General features: G+C 41.7%; 2 protein-coding genes across 2 annotated transcripts in view; both read right to left on the bottom strand.

The window, feature by feature from the left end:
• LOC138497872 (mucin-16-like) overlaps positions 1-17,032 on the bottom strand; it is a 39,871-nt gene extending 22,839 nt beyond the window's left edge. The window contains exons 1-18 of the mRNA XM_069621610.1: positions 16,970-17,032; positions 16,327-16,499; positions 16,171-16,206; positions 13,147-13,298; positions 12,989-13,056; positions 12,346-12,518; positions 12,190-12,225; positions 9,168-9,319; positions 9,010-9,077; positions 8,367-8,539; positions 8,211-8,246; positions 5,187-5,338; positions 5,029-5,096; positions 4,384-4,556; positions 4,228-4,263; positions 1,204-1,355; positions 1,046-1,113; positions 247-575 (exon numbers count right to left, since the gene is read on the bottom strand). Of these exons, the coding sequence (XP_069477711.1) occupies positions 247-575; positions 1,046-1,113; positions 1,204-1,355; positions 4,228-4,263; positions 4,384-4,556; positions 5,029-5,096; positions 5,187-5,338; positions 8,211-8,246; positions 8,367-8,539; positions 9,010-9,077; positions 9,168-9,319; positions 12,190-12,225; positions 12,346-12,518; positions 12,989-13,056; positions 13,147-13,298; positions 16,171-16,206; positions 16,327-16,465 (2,011 nt within the window). The 5' untranslated portion in view covers positions 16,466-16,499; positions 16,970-17,032. The remainder of the gene's footprint in view (positions 1-246; positions 576-1,045; positions 1,114-1,203; positions 1,356-4,227; positions 4,264-4,383; positions 4,557-5,028; positions 5,097-5,186; positions 5,339-8,210; positions 8,247-8,366; positions 8,540-9,009; positions 9,078-9,167; positions 9,320-12,189; positions 12,226-12,345; positions 12,519-12,988; positions 13,057-13,146; positions 13,299-16,170; positions 16,207-16,326; positions 16,500-16,969) is intronic.
• The window catches only part of LOC138497794 (mucin-3B-like), a 261,045-nt gene continuing 255,387 nt past the window's right edge, over positions 17,004-22,661 (bottom strand). Inside the window, exons 30-34 of the mRNA XM_069621499.1 lie at positions 21,111-21,262; positions 20,953-21,020; positions 20,310-20,482; positions 20,154-20,189; positions 17,004-17,279 (exon numbers count right to left, since the gene is read on the bottom strand). Of these exons, the coding sequence (XP_069477600.1) occupies positions 17,083-17,279; positions 20,154-20,189; positions 20,310-20,482; positions 20,953-21,020; positions 21,111-21,262 (626 nt within the window). The 3' untranslated portion in view covers positions 17,004-17,082. The remainder of the gene's footprint in view (positions 17,280-20,153; positions 20,190-20,309; positions 20,483-20,952; positions 21,021-21,110; positions 21,263-22,661) is intronic.

The raw sequence follows: 22,661 nt of genomic DNA, 5'->3' as shown, positions 1-22,661 counted from the left end.
CAAGTCACCACATAATGTGGGGGTTTCGATGTGAAGGAGAACATTTTGAGAATTGATACACAGTGGGATAATCTGGTGTCTGCATTTTTCAGCAATTAACAAACTGCTGGAGAAAGCTTCCTTTATTATTGAAATAGCTGTCTCAGGCCTAAAGGAATACGAACTACTTCACAATAAAAGTTACATTTCTGCATGTCTATGATCAGGGTATCAGACACTCAGGAGCTATTATAATGCAATACTCACTGGTAATGCTGGGCACAGGTCTGGCTTCATTGTAACCTGGAAGTTGAAAGACATGCAGAGTTAGTGACTTGGAGGGAGGAGGAAATGGGAAGACAGCAAAATGGATCAGAGGAGAACCAGCTCTGGACTCCTCGCCATGCGCAAAAGGTGACTCACCATCGACAAAGAGGCTGGTCTGGTCCAGGCTGTATGGTCCCAACGAAGTGACACCCTGTGTCTGGTTGCTCAGCTCCCGATATATCACTATCCTGTCAAACTTTGGTGCAGAAGAATCGTTCTTGTAGGTGCACGCCATACTGACTGCAGTATCTCCAGCACTGTTTGCTGACCTGTAATTAAAGCGCATATTGCATTAAGTCTTTCCATTTGATAATAAGAACATGACCCCTCCCACTGGAACATTATCTTTGTCTGTAGGGAAAGAGATGTTCTTGTGGTATATTGGAATCCCTCAGTGGGAACCAGTCATCAGTTTGTAGGTGTATTTAAAACATGTTTCACTTAATTTACCTTTCATAGCATGGGCTATTTCTGCCCTAGCCCTATTGGAATTTTAAAGGAATTTCGGGGAATGGGATAATTCTTATCAGTCCACTTTTCAAGCCCTGCAGGTGTTTTGCTGGAAAGTTAGGGATGTGATTTTAACACGTCCGACCCTAATCACTGGCCTCACAGATACACCCTTAGATAGAGGAAGACTCCGGCCATTCATTGATGAAGGAAATATTTGATCAATATCACAGTATGATGCATTTTCATCGCCTCTTGGATGTGATGGGAACTGAGGCTGGAGACCTACCTAAAGGAAACCACTTTGCAGCCACTGGATGCGGGGCCCAGGTCAGTGTTCTTCAGAAGTGGGTTTAGCTAGATGAAGGAAAAGGGAATTTGTCAAAGATAAACCTTTAGCTGCTAAACATGTGTACTTGAAACAGAGGATCTTAAAGGGCCACCTACCAGAGAGGTCAGAGAGTCCTGAGTCTCGTTGAACTTGGTTGAGGCGGGGTCTGCCAGGTCTGAGGTGAATTTCAGGCTAGTCAAGGTGAGGTTCACCTTAAAGTGGGGCTCTGCCGAAATTTGAGATGGTGCTGTTGTGATCGGCATCACGGCTGTAAGAGATTGAAATGAAGTTGTAGATATGGGGAAAAGAGATGTAACTTCTCTGAAAGTGGAGACATAATGTTTGGTTATATTTAGTTAGCAGACACACTTTGCATATGGTGAAGTGTTTCTGCAGCATCGGGCTAGTATACTGCCACACCATCTGGTTGTTTTCAAAATGAGCCAAAACATTCATTCGAGACTGTTTATTATGAAGGAATACTGCGTTGATTGTAATTATATTTGATGTTAATCTATTCTCATCTTTCCCTTATCATACCAATCTTATTAATTCTTCATTTTCCAACTTTTTCTTTCCCTCCCTCTTTAAGCATTCACTAATTTTTCCAATCTTGAAGAAGCGTTCCCTGGTCCCTTCTAGGCCTGCTAATCTCTGACCGATTTCTCTTTTCCATATTTATCTAAACTTCTTGAGCAGGCTGCTTATGCTCAAGTCTCTGCCTAACTTAACCTTCATTCCCATTTTCCTCCTCTTCAATCTGGATTTCAACCTTCTCACTCTACGGAGGCTGCTCTCTTGCATTTCCCAATGCTCTTCTCACAGCTCCTCATTCAATATCATCTTCCTTCCATAATCATCCTTCTAGACCTTTCTGTAGCATTTGATAATGTTGATCACTCTCTTATTATTTCTTATCTTTCAACTTTTGGCTTATCTGGCCCTGTTCTTAAATGGATCTGCTCTTGTCTTTCTGACGCGTCTTACTCAGTGACGTGGCAGGGCACACTTCCCCTTCTCATCCTCTCCTTTATGACATCCCCCAAGGGTCGGTCCTCAGCCCCCTTCTTTTCTCATTCTATACTGCCCCGCTTTCTGCTCTTATTTCATCTTTCAATCTTTCTTTTCATCTTTATTCATTTGACACCCACATCTTCTTTTCCTTCTCTTCTTCCGATGCTACTTCGCACTTCACTATCTCTGTCTTTCCACAGTTCAAAATTGGATGGCTTCCCACTTTCTCCATCTTATTCCTTCAAAGACTGAGGTTCTTTTTGTTCCAGCTACTCCAATCCCCCTTCTCTTCCTCCTCCCTTTCTCTCCTTTCCTCCTTCTTCTCTAACTTTTGCTTCTGCTCGTAATTTGGGTGTATTCTTTGACCCCTCTCTTTTGTTCTCTTTACATATTTCCTGTACTGCTTGATCCTGCTGCTATTCTCTGTTTAACATTCGTTGTGCTTGACCCTATGTTTCTTTTCATGCTACTAAGCCTCTTCTTTCATGCTTGGTTTTCTCCTGTATCGCTACTGTTTATCTCTCCTTCTTGGTCTTCCTGCCTATCATCTTCTTTCCTTTCATTCTAGCTATAATTATTCTGTTTGTCTCCTTTTCTCTCTTTCTCCTTGATCACACCTTCTTTACTTACTATATTGCTTCTTTCATTTGACTCACGTGTACTTTATCATTTCCTATTGTTTGTCTTTAAGTGTACCCATGGTGTCGCCCCTCCTTATCTTTCTTCACTTGTTTCCTTGTATTCGCCTTACCGGCCTCTTCGTTCCCAGAATCAGTTTCTACTTTCTGTTCCTAAACCACCAGGTGCATCTTCTCATTTCCGAACCTTTGCCCTTCTTGCTCCCAAACATTGGCACGCCCTTCCCCTTTCTATCACTTTCTCTCTCTCCTTCAACTTATTTTTCATCTAAGATTACAGCTCATCTGTTGACACTTCTTTCTAATAACTCAACGTTGTTCTTCCCCCCTCTTCTGATTTTATCTGGACTGCATTGTACATATTGATTATACCGTTGTTATTTTCTTAGTTTTACTGGCACTTTTGGCAAAAAGCGCTATATGAATTCAATAAAAAATATGAATACAAACAAACCTAATGTTTGAAACTGTGCAATGTTGGACCAGTTCTGTTGTTCTGGTAAAATGGCATTGGTTATAAACACATAGGATATTGATAAGAAAGCTTGATAGGGGTCCTGCATTCTGAATGCTTAGCATATCAGATCATATCTCTGTACCTATTATGCACCCATTTAGCTGAAAACCTGAAGTAAGGAGAGCAACAGTGATTCAGAGCCTGGTGGAGAGACTGGCAGGGAGGGCAGTGTTTTCAACTAGACATTCTGTGTGATTTTGGTGTGTTCTCCTTGGGCCCACTGACAAGCTGTCCATAATATTGGCTGAAAATATCAAGATTGTGTTTCAATCAGAGCATGTGCAGTAAAATATTTAATGTGCCCACGATCTGTTGATTTTAATTATTAAATCTCAGTGTGAGATTTACAAAAGAATATGTAACCAATACGAGAGCAAAATGCTCATGTTCTATTGGTCGTATGAAAAGAACCATACACATAACCTTGATCAACCATCCAAAGGGTCCTTCTCAGAAATCTAGTTCAGACAGCTTCTCAATGGGATTTCCACTTAGTTAATGTGGAGTCCATTTCCAAGACAGAAAACAGAAGAAAACCAAAATGTATTAAACACAGCATGGCAGATCACAAAGTTTGTTCTTGCTCTGACCTTAGGAATCTTGTGCGGCTTTGACACAGTTAAGACCAAGCAAAGGTCTTAAGCTACTTGGAGTAGCCTCGGCATGGGGACCTTCTGTGGTGTGAAAAATCATCATGCACATGATAGCGTGAGAGCTACCTGTAGCAAGTCACCACATAATGTGGGGGTTTAGATGTGAAGGAGAACATTTTGAGAATTGATACACAGTGGGATAATCTGGTGCCTGCATTTTTCAGCAATCAACAAACTGCTGGAGAAAGCTTCCTTTATTATTGAAATAGCTGTCTCAGGCCTAAAGGAATAGGAACTACTTCACAATAAAAGTTACATTTCTGCATCTCTATGATCAGGGTATCAGACACTCAGGAGCTGTCATAATGCAATACTCACTGGTGGTGCTGGGCAAAGGTCTGGCTTCATTGTAACCTGGAAGTTGAAAGACATGCAGAGTTAGTGACTTGGAGGGAGGAAGAAATGGGAAGACAGCAAAATGGATCAGAGGAGAACCAGCTCTGGACTCCTCGCCATGCGCAAAAGCTGACTCACCATCGACAAAGAGGCTGGTCTGGTCCAGGCTGTATGGTCCCAATGAAGTGACACCCTCTGTCTTGTTGCTCAGCTCCCGATATATCACTATCCTGTCAAACTTTGGTGCAGAAGAATCGTTCTTGTAGGTGCACGCCATACTGACTGCAGTATCACCAGCACTGTTTGCTGACCTGCAATTGAAGCGCATATTGCATTAAGTCTTTCCATTTCATAATAAGAACATGACCCCTCCCACTGGAACATTATCTTTGTCTGTAGGGAAAGAGATGTTCTTGTGGTATATTGGAATCCCTCAGTGGGAACCAGTCATCAGTTTGTAGGTGTATTTAAAACATGTTTCACTTAATTTATCCTTTCATAGCATGGGCTATTTCTGCCCTAGCCCTATTAGAATTTTAAAGGAATATTATGGGAATGGGATAATTCTTATCAGTCCACTTTTCAAGCCCTGCGGGTGTTTTGCTGGGAAGATAGGGATGTGATTTTAACACGTCCGACCCTAATCACTGGCCTCACAGATACACCCTTAGATAGAGGAAGACCCCGGCCATTCATTGATGAAGGAAATATTTGATCAATATCACAGTATGATGCATTTTCATCTCCTCTTGGATGTGATGGGAACTGAGGCTGGAGACCTACCTGAAGGAAACCACTTTGCAGCCACTGGATGCGGGGCCCAGGTCAGTGTTCTTCAGAAGTGGGTTTAGCTAGATGAAGGAAAAGGGAATATGTCAAAGATAAACCTTTAGCTGCTAAACATGTTTACTTGAAACAGAGGATCTTAAAGGGCCACCTACCAGAGAGGTCAGAGAGTCCTGAGTCTCGTTGAACTTGGTTGAGGCGGGGTCTGCCAGGTCTGAGGTGAATTTCAGGCTAGTCAAGGTGAGGTTCACCTCAAAGTGGGGCTCTTCCGAAATTTGAGATGGTGCTGTTGTGATCGGCATCACGGCTGTAAGAGATTGAAACGAAGTTGTAGACATGGGAAAAAGAGATGTAACTTCTCTGAAAGTGGAGACATAATGTTTGGCTATATATAGTTAGCAGACCCACTTTGCATATGGTGAAGTGTTTCTGCAACATCGGGCTAGTATACTGCCACACCATCTGGTTGTTTTGAAAATGAGCCAAACATTCATTTGAGACTGTTTATTATGAAGGAATACTGTGTTGATTGTAATTATATTTGATGTTAATCTATTATCATCTTTCGCTTATCTTACCAATCTTATTAATTCTTCATTTTCCAACTTTTTCTTTCCCTCCCTCTTTAAGCATTCACTAATGTTTCCAATCCTGAAGAAGCGTTCCCTGGTCCCTTCTAGGCCTGCTAATCTCTGACCGATTTCTCTTTTCCATATTTATCTAAACTTCTTGAGCAGGCTGCATATGCTCAAGTCTCTGCCTAACTTAACCTTCATTCCCATTTTCCTCCTCTTCAATCTAGATTTCAACCTTCTCACTCTACGGAGGCTGCTCTCTTGCATTTCCCAATGCTCTTCTCACAGCTCCTCATTCAATATCATATTCCTTCCATAATCATCCTTCTAGACCTTTCTGTAGCATTTGATAATGTTGATCACTCTCTTATTATTTCTTATCTTTCAACTTTTGGCTTATCTGGCCCTGTTCTTAAATGGATCTGCTCTTGTCTTTCTGACGGGTCTTACCTAGTGACGTGGCAGGGCACACTTCCCCTTCTCATCCTCTCCTTTATGGCATCCCCCAAGGGTCGGTCCTCAGCCCCCTTCTTTTCTCATTCTATACTGCCCCGCTTTCTGCTCTTATTTCATCTTTCAATCTTTCTTTTCATCTTTATTCATATGACACCCACATCTTCTTTTCCTTCTCTTCTTCCGATGCTACTTTGCACTTCACTATCTCTGTCTTTCCACAGTTCAAAATTGGATGTCTTCCCACTTTCTCCATCTTATTCCTTCAACGACTGAGGTTCTTTTTGTTCCAGCTACTCCAATCCCCCCTTCTCTTCCTCCTCCCTTTCTCTCCTTTCCTCCTTCTTCTCTAACTTTTGCTTCTGCTCGTAATTTGGGTGTATTCTTTGACCCCTCTCTTTTGTTCGCTTTACATATTTCCTGTACTGCTTGATCCTGCTGCTATTCTCAGTTTAACATTCGTTGTGCTTGACCCTATGTTTCTTTTCATGCTACTAAGCCTCTTCTTTCATGCTTGGTTTTCTCCTGTATCGCTACTGTTTATCTCTCCTTCTTGGTCTTCCTGCCTATCATCTTCTTTCCTTTCATTCTAGCTATAAGTCTTCTGTTTGTCTCCTTTTCTCTCTTTCTCCTTGATCACACCTTCTTTACTTACTATATTGCTTCTTTCATTTGGCTCGCGTGTACTTTATCATTTCCTATTGTTTGTCTTTAAGTGTACCCATGGTATCGCCCCTCCTTATCTTTCTTCACTTGTTTCCTTGTATTCGCCTTACCGGCCTCTTCGTTCCCAGAATCAGTTTCTACTTTCTGTTCCTAAACCACCAGGTGCATCTTCTCATTTCCGAACCTTTGCCCTTCTTGCTCCCAAACATTGGCACGCCCTTCCCCTTTCTATCACTTTCTCTCTCTCTTTCAACTTATTTTTCAATCTAAGATTACAACTCATCTGTTGACACTTCTTTCTAATAACCCAACGTTGTTCTTCCCCCCTCTTCTGATTTTATCGGGACTGCATTGTACATATTGATTATACTGTTCTTATTTTCTTAGTTTTACTGGCACATTTGGTGAAAAGCGCTATATGAATTCAATAAAAATATGAATACAACCAAACCTAGTGTTTGAAACTGTGCAATGTTGGACCTGTTCTGTTGTTCTAGTAAAATGGCATTGGTTATAAACACAGAGGATATTGACAAGAAAGCTTGATAGGGGCCCTGCATTCTGAGTGCTAAGCATATCAGATCATATCTCTGTACCTATTATGCACCTATGTAGCTGAAAACCTGAAGTAAGGAGAGCAACAGTGATTCAGAGCCTGGTGGAGAGACTGGCAGGGAGGGCAGTGCTTTCAACTAGACATTCTGTGTGATTTTGGTGTGTTCTCCTTGGGCCCACTGACAAGCTGTCCATAATATTGGCTGAAAATATCAAGATTGTGTTTCAATCAGAGCATGTGCAGTAAAATATTTAATGTGCCCACGATCTGTTGATTTTAATTATTAAATCTCAGTGTGAGATTTACAAAAGAATATGTAACCAATACGAGAGCAAAATGCTCACGTTCTATTGGTCGTATGAAAAGAACCATACACATAACCTTGATCAACCATCCAAAGCGTCCTTCTCAGAAATCTAGTTCAGACAGCTTCTCAATGGGATTTCCACTTAGTTACTGTGGAGTCCATTTCCAAGACAGAAAACAGAAGAAAACCAAAATGTATTAAACACAGCATGGCAGATCGCAAAGTTTGTTCTTGCTCTGACCTTAGGAATCTTGTGCGGCTTTGACACAGTCAAGACCAAGGAAAGGTCTTAAGCTACTTGGGGTAGCCTCGGCATGGGGACCTTCTGTGGTGTGAAAAATCATCATGCACATGATAGTGTGAGAGCTACCTGTAGCAAGTCACCACATAATGTGGGGGTTTAGATGTGAAGAAGAGCATTTTGAGAATTGATACACAGTGGGATAATCTGGTGCCTGCATTTTTCAGCCATCAACCAACTGCTGGAGATAGCTTCCTTTATTATTGAAATAGCTGTCTCAGGCCTAAAGGAATAGGAATTACGTCACAATAAAAGTTACATTTCTGCATCTCTATGATCAGGGTATCAGACACTCAGGAGCTATTATAATACAATACTCACTGGTAATGCTGGGCACAGGTCTGGCTTCATTGTAACCTGGAAGTTGAAAGACATGCAGAGTTAGTGACTTGGAGGGAGGAAGAAATGGGAAGACAGCAAAATGGATCAGAGGAGAACCAGCTCTGGACTCCTCGCAATGCGCAAAAGGTGACTCACCATCGACAAAGAGGCTGGTCTGGTCCAGGCTGTAGGGTCCCAACGAAGTGACACCCTGTGTCTGGTTGCTCAGCTCCCGATATATCACTATCCTGTCAAACTTTGGTGCAGAAGAATCGTTCTTGTAGGTGCACGCCATACTGACTGCAGTATCACCAGCACTGTTTGCTGACCTGCAATTAAAGCGCATATTGCATTAAGTCTTTCCATTTGATAATAAGAACATGACCCCTCCCACTGGAACATTATCTTTGTCTGTAGGGAAAGAGATGTTCTTGTGGTATATTGGAATCCCTCAGTGGGAACCAGTCATCAGTTTGTAGGTGTATTTAAAACATGTTTCACTTAATTTACCTTTCATAGCATGGGCTATTTCTGCCCTAGCCCTATTAGAATTTTAAAGGAATTTTGGGGAATGGGATAATTCTTATCAGTCCACTTTTCAAGCCCTGCAGGTGTTTTGCTGGGAAGATAGGGATGTGATTTTAACACGTCCGACCCTAATCACTGGCCTCACAGATACACCCTTAGATAGAGGAAGACCCCGGCCATTCATTGATGAAGGAAATATTTGATCAATATCACAGTATGATGCATTTTCATCTCCTCTTGGATGTGATGGGAACTGAGGCTGGAGACCTACCTGAAGGAAACCACTTTGCAGCCACTGGATGCGGGGCCCAGGTCAGTGTTCTTCAGAAGTGGGTTTAGCTAGATGAAGGAAAAGGGAATTTGTCAAAGATAAACCTCTAGCTGCTAAACATTTGTACTTGAAACAGAGGATCTTAAAGGGCCACCTACCAGAGAGGTCAGAGAGTCCTGAGTCTCGTTGAACTTGGTTGAGGCAGGGTCTGCCAGGTCTGAGGTGAATTTCAGGCTAGTCAAGGTGAGGTTCACCTCAAAGTTGGGCTCTGCCGAAATTTGAGATGGAGCTGTTGTGATCGGCATCAAGGCTGTAAGAGATTGAAATGAAGTTGTAGATATGGGAAAAAGAGATGTAACTTCTCTGAAAGCGGAGATATAATGTTTGGCTATATATAGTTAGCAGACACACTTTGCATATGGTGAAGTGTTTCTGCAACATCGGGCTAGTATACTGCCACACCATCTGGTTGTTTTCAAAATGAGCCAACACATTCATTTGAGACTGTTTATTATGAAGGAATACTGCGTTGATTGTAATTATATTTGATGTTAATCTATTCTCATCTTTCCCTTATCTTACCAATCTTAATAATTCTTCATTTTCCAACCTTTTCTTTCCCTCCCTCTTTAAGCATTCACTAATGTTTCCAATCTTGAAGAAGCGTTCCCTGGTCCCTTCTAGGCCTGCTAATCTCTGACCGATTTCTCTTTTCCATATTTATCTAAACTTCTTGAGCAGGCTGCTTATGCTCAAGTCTCTGCCTAAATTAACCTTCATTCCCATTTTCCTCCTCTTCAATCTGGATTTCAACCTTCTCACTCTACGGAGGCTGCTCTCTTGCATTTCCCAATGCTCTTCTCACAGCTCGTCATTCAATATCATCTTCCTTCCATAATCATCCTTCTAGACCTTTCTGTAGCATTTGATAATGTTGATCACTCTCTTATTATTTCTTATCTTTCAACTTTTGCCTTATCTGGCCCTGTTCTTAAATGGATCTGCTCTTGTCTTTCTGACGCGTCTTACTCAGTGACGTGGCAGGGCACACTTCCCCTTCTCATCCTCTCCTTTATGGCATCCCCCAAGGGTTGGTCCTCAGCCCCCTTCTTTTCTCATTCTATACTGCCCCGCTTTCTGCTCTTATTTCATCTTTCCATCTTTCTTTTCATCTTTATTCATATGACACCCACATCTTCTTTTCCTTCTCTTCTTCCGATGCTACTTCGCACTTCACTATCTCTGTCTTTCCACAGTTCAAAATTGGATGTCTTCCCACTTTCTCCATCTTATTCCTTCAAAGACTGAGGTTCTTTTTGTTCCAGCTACTCCAATCCCCCTTCTCTTCCTCCTCCCTTTCTCTCCTTTCCTCCTTCTTCTCTAACATTTGCTTCTGCTCGTAATTTGGGTGTATTCTTTGACCCCTCTCTTTTGTTCTCTTTACATATTTCCTGTACTGCTTGATCCTGCTGCTATTCTCAGTTTAACATTCGTTGTGCTTGACCCTATGTTTCTTTTCATGCTACTAAGCCTCTTCTTTCATGCTTGGTTTTCTCCTGTATCGCTACTGATTAGCTCTCCTTCTTGGTCTTCCTGCCTATCATCTTCTTTCCTTTCATTCTAGCTATAAGTCTTCTGTTTGTCTCCTTTTCTCTCTTTCTCCTTGATCACACCTTCTTTACTTACTATATTGCTTCTTTCATTTGACTCGCGTGTACTTTATCATTTCCTATTGTTTGTCTTTAAGTGTACCCATGGTGTCGCCCCTCCTTATCTTTCTTCACTTGTTTCCTTCTATTCGCCTTACCGGCCTCTTCGTTCCCAGAATCAGTTTCTACTTTCTGTTCCTAAACCACCAGGTGCATCTTCTCATTTCCGAACCTTTGCCCTTCTTGCTCCCAAACATTGGCACGCCCTTCCCCTTTCTATCACTTTCTCTCTCTTTCAACTTATTTTTCATCTAAGATTACAGCTCATCTGTTAACACTTCTTTCTAATAACTCAACGTTGTTCTTCTCCCCTCTTCTGATTTTATCTGGGCTGCATTGTACATATTGATTATACCGTTGTTATTTTCTTAGTTTTACTAGCACTTTTGGCAAAAAGCGCTATATGAATTCAATAGAAAATATGAATACAAACAAACCTAATGTTTGAAACTGTGCAATGTTGGACCAGTTCTGTTGTTCTGGTAAAATGGCATTGGTTATAAACACATAGGATATTGATAAGAAAGCTTGATAGGGGTCCTGCATTCTGAGTGCTTAGCATATCAGATCATATCTATGTACCTATTATGCACCCATTTAGCTGAAAACCTGAAGTAAGGAGAGCAACAGTGATTCAGAGCCTGGTGGAGAGACTGGCAGGGAGGGCAGTGCTTTCAACTAGACATTCTTTGTGATAGTGATGTGTTCTCCTTGGGCCCACTGACAAGCTGTCCATAATATTGGCTGAAAATATCAAGATTGTGTTTCAATCAGAGCATGTGCAGTAAAATATTTAATGTGCCCACGATCTGTTGATTATAATTATTAAATCTCAGTGTGCGATTTACAAAAGAATATGTAACCAATACGAGAGCAAAATGCCCACGTTCTATTGGTCGTATGAAAAGAACCATACACATAACCTTGATCAACCATCCAAAGGGTCCTTCTCAGAAATCTAGTTCAGACAGCTTCTCAATGGGATTTCCACTTAGTTACTGTGGAGTCCATTTCCAAGACAGAAAACAGAAGAAAACCAAAATGTATTAAACACAGCATGGCAGATCACAAAGTTTGTTCTTGCTCTGACCTTAGGAATCTTGTGCGGCTTTGACACAGTTAAGACCAAGCAAAGGTCTTAAGCTACTTGGAGTAGCCTCGGCATGGGGACCTTCTGTGGTGTGCAAAATCATCATGCACATGATAGTGTGAGAACTACCTGTAGCAAGTCACCACATAATGTGGGGGTTTAGATGTGAAGGAGAACATTTTGAGAATTGATACACAGTGGGATAATCTGGTGCCTGCATTTTTCAGCCATCAACAAACTGCTGGAGATAGCTTCCTTTATTATTGAAATAGCTGTCTCAGGCCTAAAGGAATAGGAACTACTTCACAATAAAAGTTACATTTCTGCATCTCTATGATCAGGGTATCAGACACTCAGGAGCTATTATAATGCAATACTCACTGGTAATGCTGGGCACAGGTCTGGCTTCATTGTAACCTGGAAGATGAAAGACATGCAGAGTTAGTGACTTGGAGGGAGGAAGAAATAGGAAGACAGAAAAATGGATCAGAGGAGAACCAGCTCTGGACTCCTCGCCATGCGCAAAAGGTGACTCACCATCGACAAAGAGGCTGGTCTGGTCCAGGCTGTATGGTCCCAACGAAGTGACACCCTGTGTCTGGTTGCTCAACTCCCGATATATCACTATCCTCTCAAACCTTGGTGCAGAAGAATCGTTCTTGTAGGTGCACGCCATACTGACTGCAGTATCACCAGCACTGTTTGCTGACCTGCAATTAAAGCGCATATTGCATTAAGTCTTTCCATTTGATAATAAGAACATGACCCCTCCCACTGGAACATTATCTTTGTCTGTAGGGAAAGAGATGTTCTTGTGGTATATTGGAATCCCTCAGTGGGAACCAGTCATCAGTTTGTAGGTGTATTTAAAACATGTTTCACTTAATTTACCTTTCATAGCATGGGCTATTTCTGCCCTAGCCCTATTAGAATTTTAAAGGAATTTCGGGGAATGGGATAATTCTTATCAGTCCACTTTTCAAGCCCTGCGGGTGTTTTGCTGGGAAGATAGGGATGTGATTTTAACACGTCCGACCCTAATCACTGGCCTCACAGATACACCCTTAGATAGAGGAAGACTCCGGCCATTCATTGATGAAGGAAATATTTGATCAATATCACAGTATGATGCATTTTCATCTCCTCTTGGATGTGATGGGAACTGAGGCTGGAGACCTACCTGAAGGAAACCACTTTGCAGCCACTGGATGCGGGGCCCAGGTCAGTGTTCTTCAGAAGTGGGTTTAGCTAGATGAAGGAAAAGGGAATTTGTCAAAGATAAACCTCTAGCTGCTAAACATTTGTACTTGAAACAGAGGATCTTAAAGGGCCACCTACCAGAGAGGTCAGAGAGTCCTGAGTCTCGTTGAACTTGGTTGAGGCGGGGTCTGCCAGGTCTGAGGTGAATTTCAGGCTAGTCAAGGTGAGGTTCACCTCAAAGTGGGGCTCTGCCGAAATTTGAGATGGTGCTGTTGTGATCGGCATCAAGGCTGTAAGAGATTGAAATGAAGTTGTAGATATGGGAAAAAGAGATGTAACTTCTCTGAAAGCGGAGATATAATGTTTGGCTATATATAGTTAGCAGACCCACTTTGCATATGGTGAAGTGTTTCTGCAACATCGGGCTAGTATACTGCCACACCATCTGGTTGTTTTCAAGATGAGCCAAAACATTCATTTGAGACTGTTTATTATGAAGGAATACTGCGTTGATTGTAATTATATTTGGTGTTAATCTATTCTCATCTTTCCCTTATCTTACCAATCTTATTAATTCTTCATTTTCCAACTTTTTCTTTCCCTCCCTCTTTAAGCATTCACTCATTTTTCCAATCTTGAAGAAGCGTTCCCTGGTCCCTTCTAGGCCTGCTAATCTCTGACCGATTTCTCTTTTCCATATTTATCTAAACTTCTTGAGCATGCTGCTTATGCTCAAGTCTCTGCCTAACTTAACCTTCATTCCCATTTTCCTCCTCTTCAATCTGGATTTCAACCTTCTCACTCTACGGAGGCTGCTCTCTTGCATTTCCCAATGCTCTTCTCACAGCTCCTCATTCAATATCATCTTCCTTCCATAATCATCCTTCTAGACCTTTCTGTAGCATTTGATAATGTTGATCACTCTCTTATTATTTCTTATCTTTCAACTTTTGGCTTATCTGGCCCTGTTCTTAAATGGATCTGCTCTTGTCTTACTGACGCGTCTTACTCAGTGACGTGGCAGGGCACACTTCCCCTTCTCATCCTCTCCTTTATGACATCCCCCAAGGGTCGGTCCTCAGCCCCCTTCTTTTCTCATTCTATACTGCCCCGCTTTCTGCTCTTATTTCATCTTTCAATCTTTCTTTTCATCTTTATTCATTTGACACCCACATCTTCTTTTCCTTCTCTTCTTCCGATGCTACTTCGCACTTCACTATCTCTGTCTTTCCACAGTTCAAAATTGGATGGCTTCCCACTTTCTCCATCTTATTCCTTCAAAGACTGAGGTTCTTTTTGTTCCAGCTACTCCAATCCCCCCTTCTCTTCCTCCTCCCTTTCTCTCCTTTCCTCCTTCTTCTCTAACTTTTGCTTCTGCTCGTAATTTGGGTGTATTCTTTGACCCCTCTCTTTTGTTCTCTTTACATATTTCCTGTACTGCTTGATCCTGCTGCTATTCTCTGTTTAACATTCGTTGTGCTTGACCCTATGTTTCTTTTCATGCTACTAAGCCTCTTCTTTCATGCTTGGTTGTCTCCTGTATCGCTACTGTTTATCTCTCCTTCTTGGTCTTCCTGCCTATCATCTTCTTTCCTTTCATTCTAGCTATAAGTCTTCTGTTTGTCTCCTTTTCTCTCTTTCTCCTTGATCACACCTTCTTTACTTACTATATTGCTTCTTTCATTTGACTCGCGTGTACTTTATCATTTCCTATTGTTTGTCTTTAAGTGTACCCATGGTATCGCCCCTCCTTATCTTTCTTCACTTGTTTCCTTGTATTCGCCTTACCGGCCTCTTCGTTCCCAGAATCAGTTTCTACTTTCTGTTCCTAAACCACCAGGTGCATCTTCTCATTTCCGAACCTTTGCCCTTCTTGCTCCCAAACATTGGCACGCCCTTCCCCTTTCTATCACTTTCTCTCTCTCCTTCAACTTATTTTTCATCTAAGATTACAGCTCATCTGTTAACACTTCTTTCTAATAACTCAACGTTGTTCTTCCCCCCTCTTCTGATTTAATCTGGACTGCATTGTACATATTGATTATACCGTTGTTATTTTCTTAGTTTTACTGGCACTTTTGGCAAAAAGTGGCATATGAATTCAATAGAAAATATGAATACAAAGAAACCTAATGTTTGAAACTGTGCAATGTTGGACCAGTTCTGTTGTTCTGGTAAAATGGCATTGGTTATAAACACATAGGATATTGATAAGAAAGCTTGATAGGGGTCCTGCATTCTGAGTGCTTAGCATATCAGATCATATCTATGTACCTATTATGCACCCATTTAGCTGAAAACTGAAGTAAGGAGAGCAACAGTGATTCAGAGCCTGGTGGAGAGACTGGCAGGGAGGGCAGTGCTTTCAACTAGACATTCTTTGTGATAGTGATGTGTTCTCCTTGGGCCCACTGACAAGCTGTCCATAATATTGGCTGAAAATATCAAGATTGTGTTTCAATCAGAGCATGTGCAGTAAAATATTTAATGTGCCCACGATCTGTTGATTTTAATTATTAAATCTCAGTGTGAGATTTACAAAAGAATATGTAACCAATACGAGAGCATAATGCTCACGTTCTATTGGTCGCATGAAAAGAACCATACACATAACCTTGATCAACCATCTAAAGGGTCCTTCTCAGAAATCTAGTTCAGACAGCTTCTCAATGGGATTTCCACTTAGTTACTGTGGAGTCCATTTCCAAGACAGAAAACAGAAGAAAACCAAAATGTATTAAACACAGCATGGCAGATCACAAAGTTTGTTCTTGCTCTGACCTTAGGAATCTCGTGCGGCTTTGACACAGTCAAGACCAAGGAAAGGTCTTAAGCTACTTGGAGTAGCCTCGGGATGGGGACCTTCTGTGGTGTGAAAAATCATCATGCACATGATAGTGTGAGAGCTACCTGTAGCAAGTCACCACATAATGTGGGGGTTTCGATGTGAAGGAGAACATTTTGAGAATTGATACACAGTGGGATAATCTGGTGTCTGCATTTTTCAGCAATTAACAAACTGCTGGAGAAAGCTTCCTTTATTATTGAAATAGCTGTCTCAGGCCTAAAGGAATACGAACTACTTCACAATAAAAGTTACATTTCTGCATCTCTATGATCAGGGTATCAGACACTCAGGAGCTATTATAATGCAATACTCACTGGTAATGCTGGGCACAGGTCTGGCTTCATTGTAACCTGGAAGTTGAAAGACATGCAGAGTTAGTGACTTGGAGGGAGGAGGAAATGGGAAGACAGCAAAATGGATCAGAGGAGAACCAGCTCTGGACTCCTCGCCATGCGCAAAAGGTGACTCACCATCGACAAAGAGGGTGGTCTGGTCCAGGCTGTATGGTCCCAACGAAGTGACACCCTGTGTCTGGTTGCTCAGCTCCCGATATATCACTATCCTGTCAAACTTTGGTGCAGAAGAGTCGTTCTTGTAGGTGCACGCCATACTGACTGCAGTATCACCAGCACTGTTTGCTGACCTGTAATTAAAGCGCATATTGCATTAAGTCTTTCCATTTGATAATAAGAACATGACCCCTCCCACTGGAACATTATCTTTGTCTGTAGGGAAAGAGATGTTCTTGTGGTATATTGGAATCCCTCAGTGGGAACCAGTCATCAGTTTGTAGGTGTATTTAAAACATGTTTCACTTAATTTACCTTTCATAGCATGGGCTATTTCTGCCCTAGCCCTATTGGAATTTTAAAGGAATTTCGGGGAATGGGATAATTCTTATCAGTCCACTTTTCAAGCCCTGCAGGTGTTTTGCTGGAAAGTTAGGGATGTGATATTAACACGTCCGACCCTAATCACTGGCCTCACAGATACACCCTTAGATAGAGGAAGACTCCGGCCATTCATTGATGAAGGAAATATATGATCAATATCACAGTATGATGCATTTTCATCTCCTCTTGGATGTGATGGAAACTGAGGCTGGAGACCTACCTGAAGGAAACCACTTTGCAGCCACTGGATGCGGGGCCCAGGTCAGTGTTCTTCAGAAGTGGGTTTAGCTAGATGAAGGAAAAGGGAATTTGTCAAAGATAAACCTCTAGCTGCTAAACATTTGTACTTGAAACAGAGGATCTTAAAGGGCCACCTACCAGAGAGGTCAGAGAGTCCTGAGTCTCGTTGAACTTGGTTGAGGCGGGGTCTGCCAGGTCTGAGGTGAATTTCAGGCTAGTCATGGTGAGGTTCACCTCAAAGTGGGGCTCTGCCGAAATTTGAGATGGTGCTGTTGTGATCGGCATCAAGGCTGTAAGAGATTGAAATGAAGTTGTAGATATGGGAAAAAGAGATGTAACTTCTCTGAAAGCGGAGATATAATGTTTGGCTATATACAGTTAGCAGACACACTTTGCATATGGTGAAGTGTTTCTGCAGCATCGGGCTAGTATACTGCCACACCATCTGGTTGTGTTCAAAATGAGCCAAAACATTCATTTGAGACTGTTTATTATGAAGGAATACTGCGTTGATTGTAATTATATTTGATGTTAATCTATTCTCATCTTTCCCTTATCTTACCAATCTTATTAATTCTTCATTTTCCAACTTTTTCTTTCCCTCCCTCTTTAAGCATTCACTCATTTTTCCAATCTTGAAGAAGCGTTCCCTGGTCCCTTCTAGGCCTGCTAATCTCTGACCGATTTCTCTTTTCCATATTTATCTAAACTTCTTGAGCAGGCTGCTTATGCTCAAGTCTCTGCCTAACTTAACCTTCATTCCCATTTTCCTCCTCTTCAATCTGGATTTCAACCTTCTCACTCTACGGAGGCTGCTCTCTTGCATTTCCCAATGCTCTTCTCACAGCTCGTCATTCAATATCATCTTCCTTCCATAATCATCCTTCTAGACCTTTCTGTAGCATTTGATAATGTTGATCACTCTCTTATTATTTCTTATCTTTCAACTTTTGGCTTATCTGGCCCTGTTTTTAAATGGATCTGCTCTTGTCTTTCTGACGCGTCTTACTCAGTGACACGGCAGGGCACACTTCCCCTTCTCATCCTCTCCTTTATGGCATCCCCCAAGGGTCGGTCCTCAGCCCCCTTCTTTTCTCATTCTATACTGCCCCGCTTTCTGCTCTTATTTCATCTTTCAATCTTTCTTTTCATCTTTATTCATTTGACACCCACATCTTCTTTTCCTTCTCTTCTTCCGATGCTACTTCGCACTTCACTATCTCTGTCTTTCCACAGTTCAAAATTGGATGTCTTCACACTTTCTCCATCTTATTCCTTCAAAGACTGAGGTTCTTTTTGTTCCAGCTACTCCAATCCCCCCTTCTCTTCCTCCTCCCTTTCTCTCCTTTCCTCCTTCTTCTCTAACTTTTGCTTCTGCTCGTAATTTGGGTGTATTCTTTGACCCCTCTCTTTTGGTCTCTTTACATATTTCCTGTACTGCTTGATCCTGCTGCTATTCTCAGTTTAACATTCGTTGTGCCCGACCCTATGTTTCTTTTCATGCTACTAAGCCTCTTCTTTCATGCTTGGTTTTCTCCTGTATCGCTACTGTTTATCTCTCCTTCTTGCTCTTCCTGCCTATCATCTTCTTTCCTTTCATTCTAGCTATAAGTCTTCTGTTTGTCTCCTTTTCTCTCTTTCTCCTTGATCACACCTTCTTTACTTACTATATTGCTTCTTTCATTTGACTCGCGTGTACTTTATCATTTCCTATTGTTTGTCTTTAAGTGTACCCATGGTATCGCCCCTCCTTATCTTTCTTCACTTGTTTCCTTGTATTCTCCTTACCGGCCTCTTCGTTCCCAGAATCAGTTTCTTCTTTCTGTTCCTAAACCACCAGGTGCATCTTCTCATTTCCGAACCTTTGCCCTTCTTGCTCCCAAACATTGGCACGCCCTTCCCCTTTCTATTACTTTCTCTCTCTCTCTCTCAACTTATTTTTCAATCTAAGATTACAGCTCATCTGTTGACACTTCTTTCTAATAACCCAACGTTGTTCTTCCCCCCTCTTCTGATTTTATCGGGACTGCATTGTACATATTGATTATACTGTTCTTATTTTCTTAGATTTACTGGCACATTTGGTGAAAAGCGCTATATGAATTCAATAAAAATATGAATACAACCAAACCTAGTGTTTGAAACTGTGCAATGTTGGACCTATTATGTTGTACTAGTAAAATGGCATTGGTTATAAACACATAGGATATTGATAAGAAAGCTTGATAGGGGTCTTGCATTCTGAGTGCTTAGCATATCAGATCATATCTCTGTACCTATTATGCACCCATTTAGCTGAAAACCTGAAGTAAGGAGAGCAACAGTGATTCAGAGCCTGGTGGAGAGACTGGCAGGGAGGGCAGTGCTTTCAACTAGACATTCTGTGTGATTTTGGTGTGTTCTCCTTGGGCCCACTGACAAGCTGTCCATAATATTGGCTGAAAATATCAAGATTGTGTTTCAATCAGAGCATGTGCAGTAAAATATTTAATGGCCCACGATCTGTTGATTTTAATTATTAAATCTCAGTGTGAGATTTACAAAAGAATATGTAACCAATATGAGAGCAAAATGCTCACGTTCTATTGGTCGTATGAAAAGAACCATACACATAACTTTGATCAACCATCCAAAGGGTCCTTCTCAGAAATCTAGTTTAGACAGCTTCTCAATGGGATTTCCACTTAGTTACTGTGGAGTCCATTTCCAAGACAGAAAACAGAAGAAAACCAAAATGTATTAAACACAGTATGGCAGATCACAAAGTTTGTTCTTGCTCTGACCTTAGGAATCTCGTGCGGCTTTGACACAGTCAAGACCAAGGAAAGGTCTTAAGCTACTTGGAGTAGCCTCGGGATGGGGACCTTCTGTGGTGTGAAAAATCATCATGCACATGATAGTGTGAGAGCTACCTGTAGCAAGTCACCACATAATGTGGGGGTTTCGATGTGAAGGAGAACATTTTGAGAATTGATACACAGTGGGATAATCTGGTGTCTGCATTTTTCAGCAATTAACAAACTGCTGGAGAAAGCTTCCTTTATTATTGAAATAGCTGTCTCAGGCCTAAAGGAATACAAACTACTTCACAATAAAAGTTACATTTCTGCATGTCTATGATCAGGGTATCAGACACTCAGGAGCTATTATAATGCAATACTCACTGGTAATGCTGGGCACAGGTCTGGCTTCATTGTAACCTGGAAGTTGAAAGACATGCAGAGTTAGTGACTTGGAGGGAGGAGGAAATGGGAAGACAGCAAAATGGATCAGAGGAGAACCAGCTCTGGACACCTCGCCATGCGCAAAAGGTGACTCACCATCGACAAAGAGGCTGGTCTGGTCCAGGCTGTATGGTCCCAACGAAGTGACACCCTGTGTCTGGTTGCTCAGCTCCCGATATATCACTATCCTGTCAAACTTTGGTGCAGAAGAATCGTTCTTGTAGGTGCACGCCATACTGACTGCAGTATCTCCAGCACTGTTTGCTGACCTGTAATTAAAGCGCATATTGCATTAAGTCTTTCCATTTGATAATAAGAACATGACCCCTCCCACTGGAACATTATCTTTGTCTGTAGGGAAAGAGATGTTCTTGTGGTATATTGGAATCCCTCAGTGGGAACCAGTCATCAGTTTGTAGGTGTATTTAAAACATGTTTCACTTAATTTACCTTTCATAGCATGGGCTATTTCTGCCCTAGCCCTATTGGAATTTTAAAGGAATTTCGGGGAATAGGATAATTCTTATCAGTCCACTTTTCAAGCCCTGCAGGTGTTTTGCTGGAAAGTTAGGGATGTGATTTTAACACGTCCGACCCTAATCACTGGCCTCACAGATACACCCTTAGATAGAGGAAGACTCCGGCCATTCATTGATGAAGGAAATATTTGATCAATATCACAGTATGATGCATTTTCATCGCCTCTTGGATGTGATGGGAACTGAGGCTGGAGACCTACCTAAAGGAAACCACTTTGCAGCCACTGGATGCGGGGCCCAGGTCAGTGTTCTTCAGAAGTGGGTTTAGCTAGATGAAGGAAAAGGGAATTTGTCAAAGATAAACCTTTAGCTGCTAAACATGTGTACTTGAAACAGAGGATCTTAAAGGGCCACCTACCAGAGAGGTCAGAGAGTCCTGAGTCTCGTTGAACTTGGTTGAGGCGGGGTCTGCCAGGTCTGAGGTGAATTTCAGGCTAGTCAAGGTGAGGTTCACCTTAAAGTGGGGCTCTGCCGAAATTTGAGATGGTGCTGTTGTGATCGGCATCACGGCTGTAAGAGATTGAAATGAAGTTGTAGATATGGGGAAAAGAGATGTAACTTCTCTGAAAGTGGAGACATAATGTTTGGTTATATTTAGTTAGCAGACACACTTTGCATATGGTGAAGTGTTTCTGCAGCATCGGGCTAGTATACTGCCACACCATCTGGTTGTTTTCAAAATGAGCCAAAACATTCATTCGAGACTGTTTATTATGAAGGAATACTGCGTTGATTGTAATTATATTTGATGTTAATCTATTCTCATCTTTCCCTTATCATACCAATCTTATTAATTCTTCATTTTCCAACTTTTTCTTTCCCTCCCTCTTTAAGCATTCACTAATTTTTCCAATCTTGAAGAAGCGTTCCCTGGTCCCTTCTAGGCCTGCTAATCTCTGACCGATTTCTCTTTTCCATATTTATCTAAACTTCTTGAGCAGGCTGCTTATGCTCAAGTCTCTGCCTAACTTAACCTTCATTCCCATTTTCCTCCTCTTCAATCTGGATTTCAACCTTCTCACTCTACGGAGGCTGCTCTCTTGCATTTCCCAATGCTCTTCTCACAGCTCCTCATTCAATATCATCTTCCTTCCATAATCATCCTTCTAGACCTTTCTGTAGCATTTGATAATGTTGATCACTCTCTTATTATTTCTTATCTTTCAACTTTTGGCTTATCTGGCCCTGTTCTTAAATGGATCTGCTCTTGTCTTTCTGACGCGTCTTACTCAGTGATGTGGCAGGGCACACTTACCCTTCTCATCCTCTCCTTTATGACATCCCCCAAGGGTCGGTCCTCAGCCCCCTTCTTTTCTCATTCTATACTGCCCCGCTTTCTGCTCTTATTTCATCTTTCAATCTTTCTTTTCATCTTTATTCATATGACACCCACATCTTCTTTTCCTTCTCTTCTTCCGATGCTACTTTGCACTTCACTATCTCTGTCTTTCCACAGTTCAAAATTGGATGTCTTCCCACTTTCTCCATCTTATTCCTTCAAAGACTGAGGTTCTTTTTGTTCCAGCTACTCCAATCCCCCCTTCTCTTCCTCCTCCCTTTCTCTCCTTTCCTCCTTCTTCTCTAACTTTTGCTTCTGCTCGTAATTTGGGTGTATTCTTTGACCCCTCTCTTTTGGTCTCTTTACATATTTCCTGTACTGCTTGATCCTGCTGCTATTCTCAGTTTAACATTCGTTGTGCTTGACCCTATGTTTCTTTTCATGCTACTAAGCCTCTTCTTTCATGCTTGGTTTTCTCCTGTATCGCTACTGTTTATCTCTCCTTCTTGGTCTTCCTGCCTATCATCTTCTTTCCTTTCATTCTAGCTATAAGTCTTCTGTTTGTCTCCTTTTCTCTCTTTCTCCTTGATCACACCTTCTTTACTTACTATATTGCTTCTTTCATTTGAC

This window comes from Ambystoma mexicanum, chromosome 1p, assembly GCF_040938575.1.
Source record: "Ambystoma mexicanum isolate Mex_15411 chromosome 1p, UKY_AmexF1_1, whole genome shotgun sequence".
In the NCBI taxonomy this organism is placed as follows: Eukaryota; Metazoa; Chordata; class Amphibia; order Caudata; family Ambystomatidae; genus Ambystoma; species Ambystoma mexicanum.
Note: the sequence above shows the minus strand (reverse complement) of the source record. Positions and strands in the feature narration are given on the sequence as shown.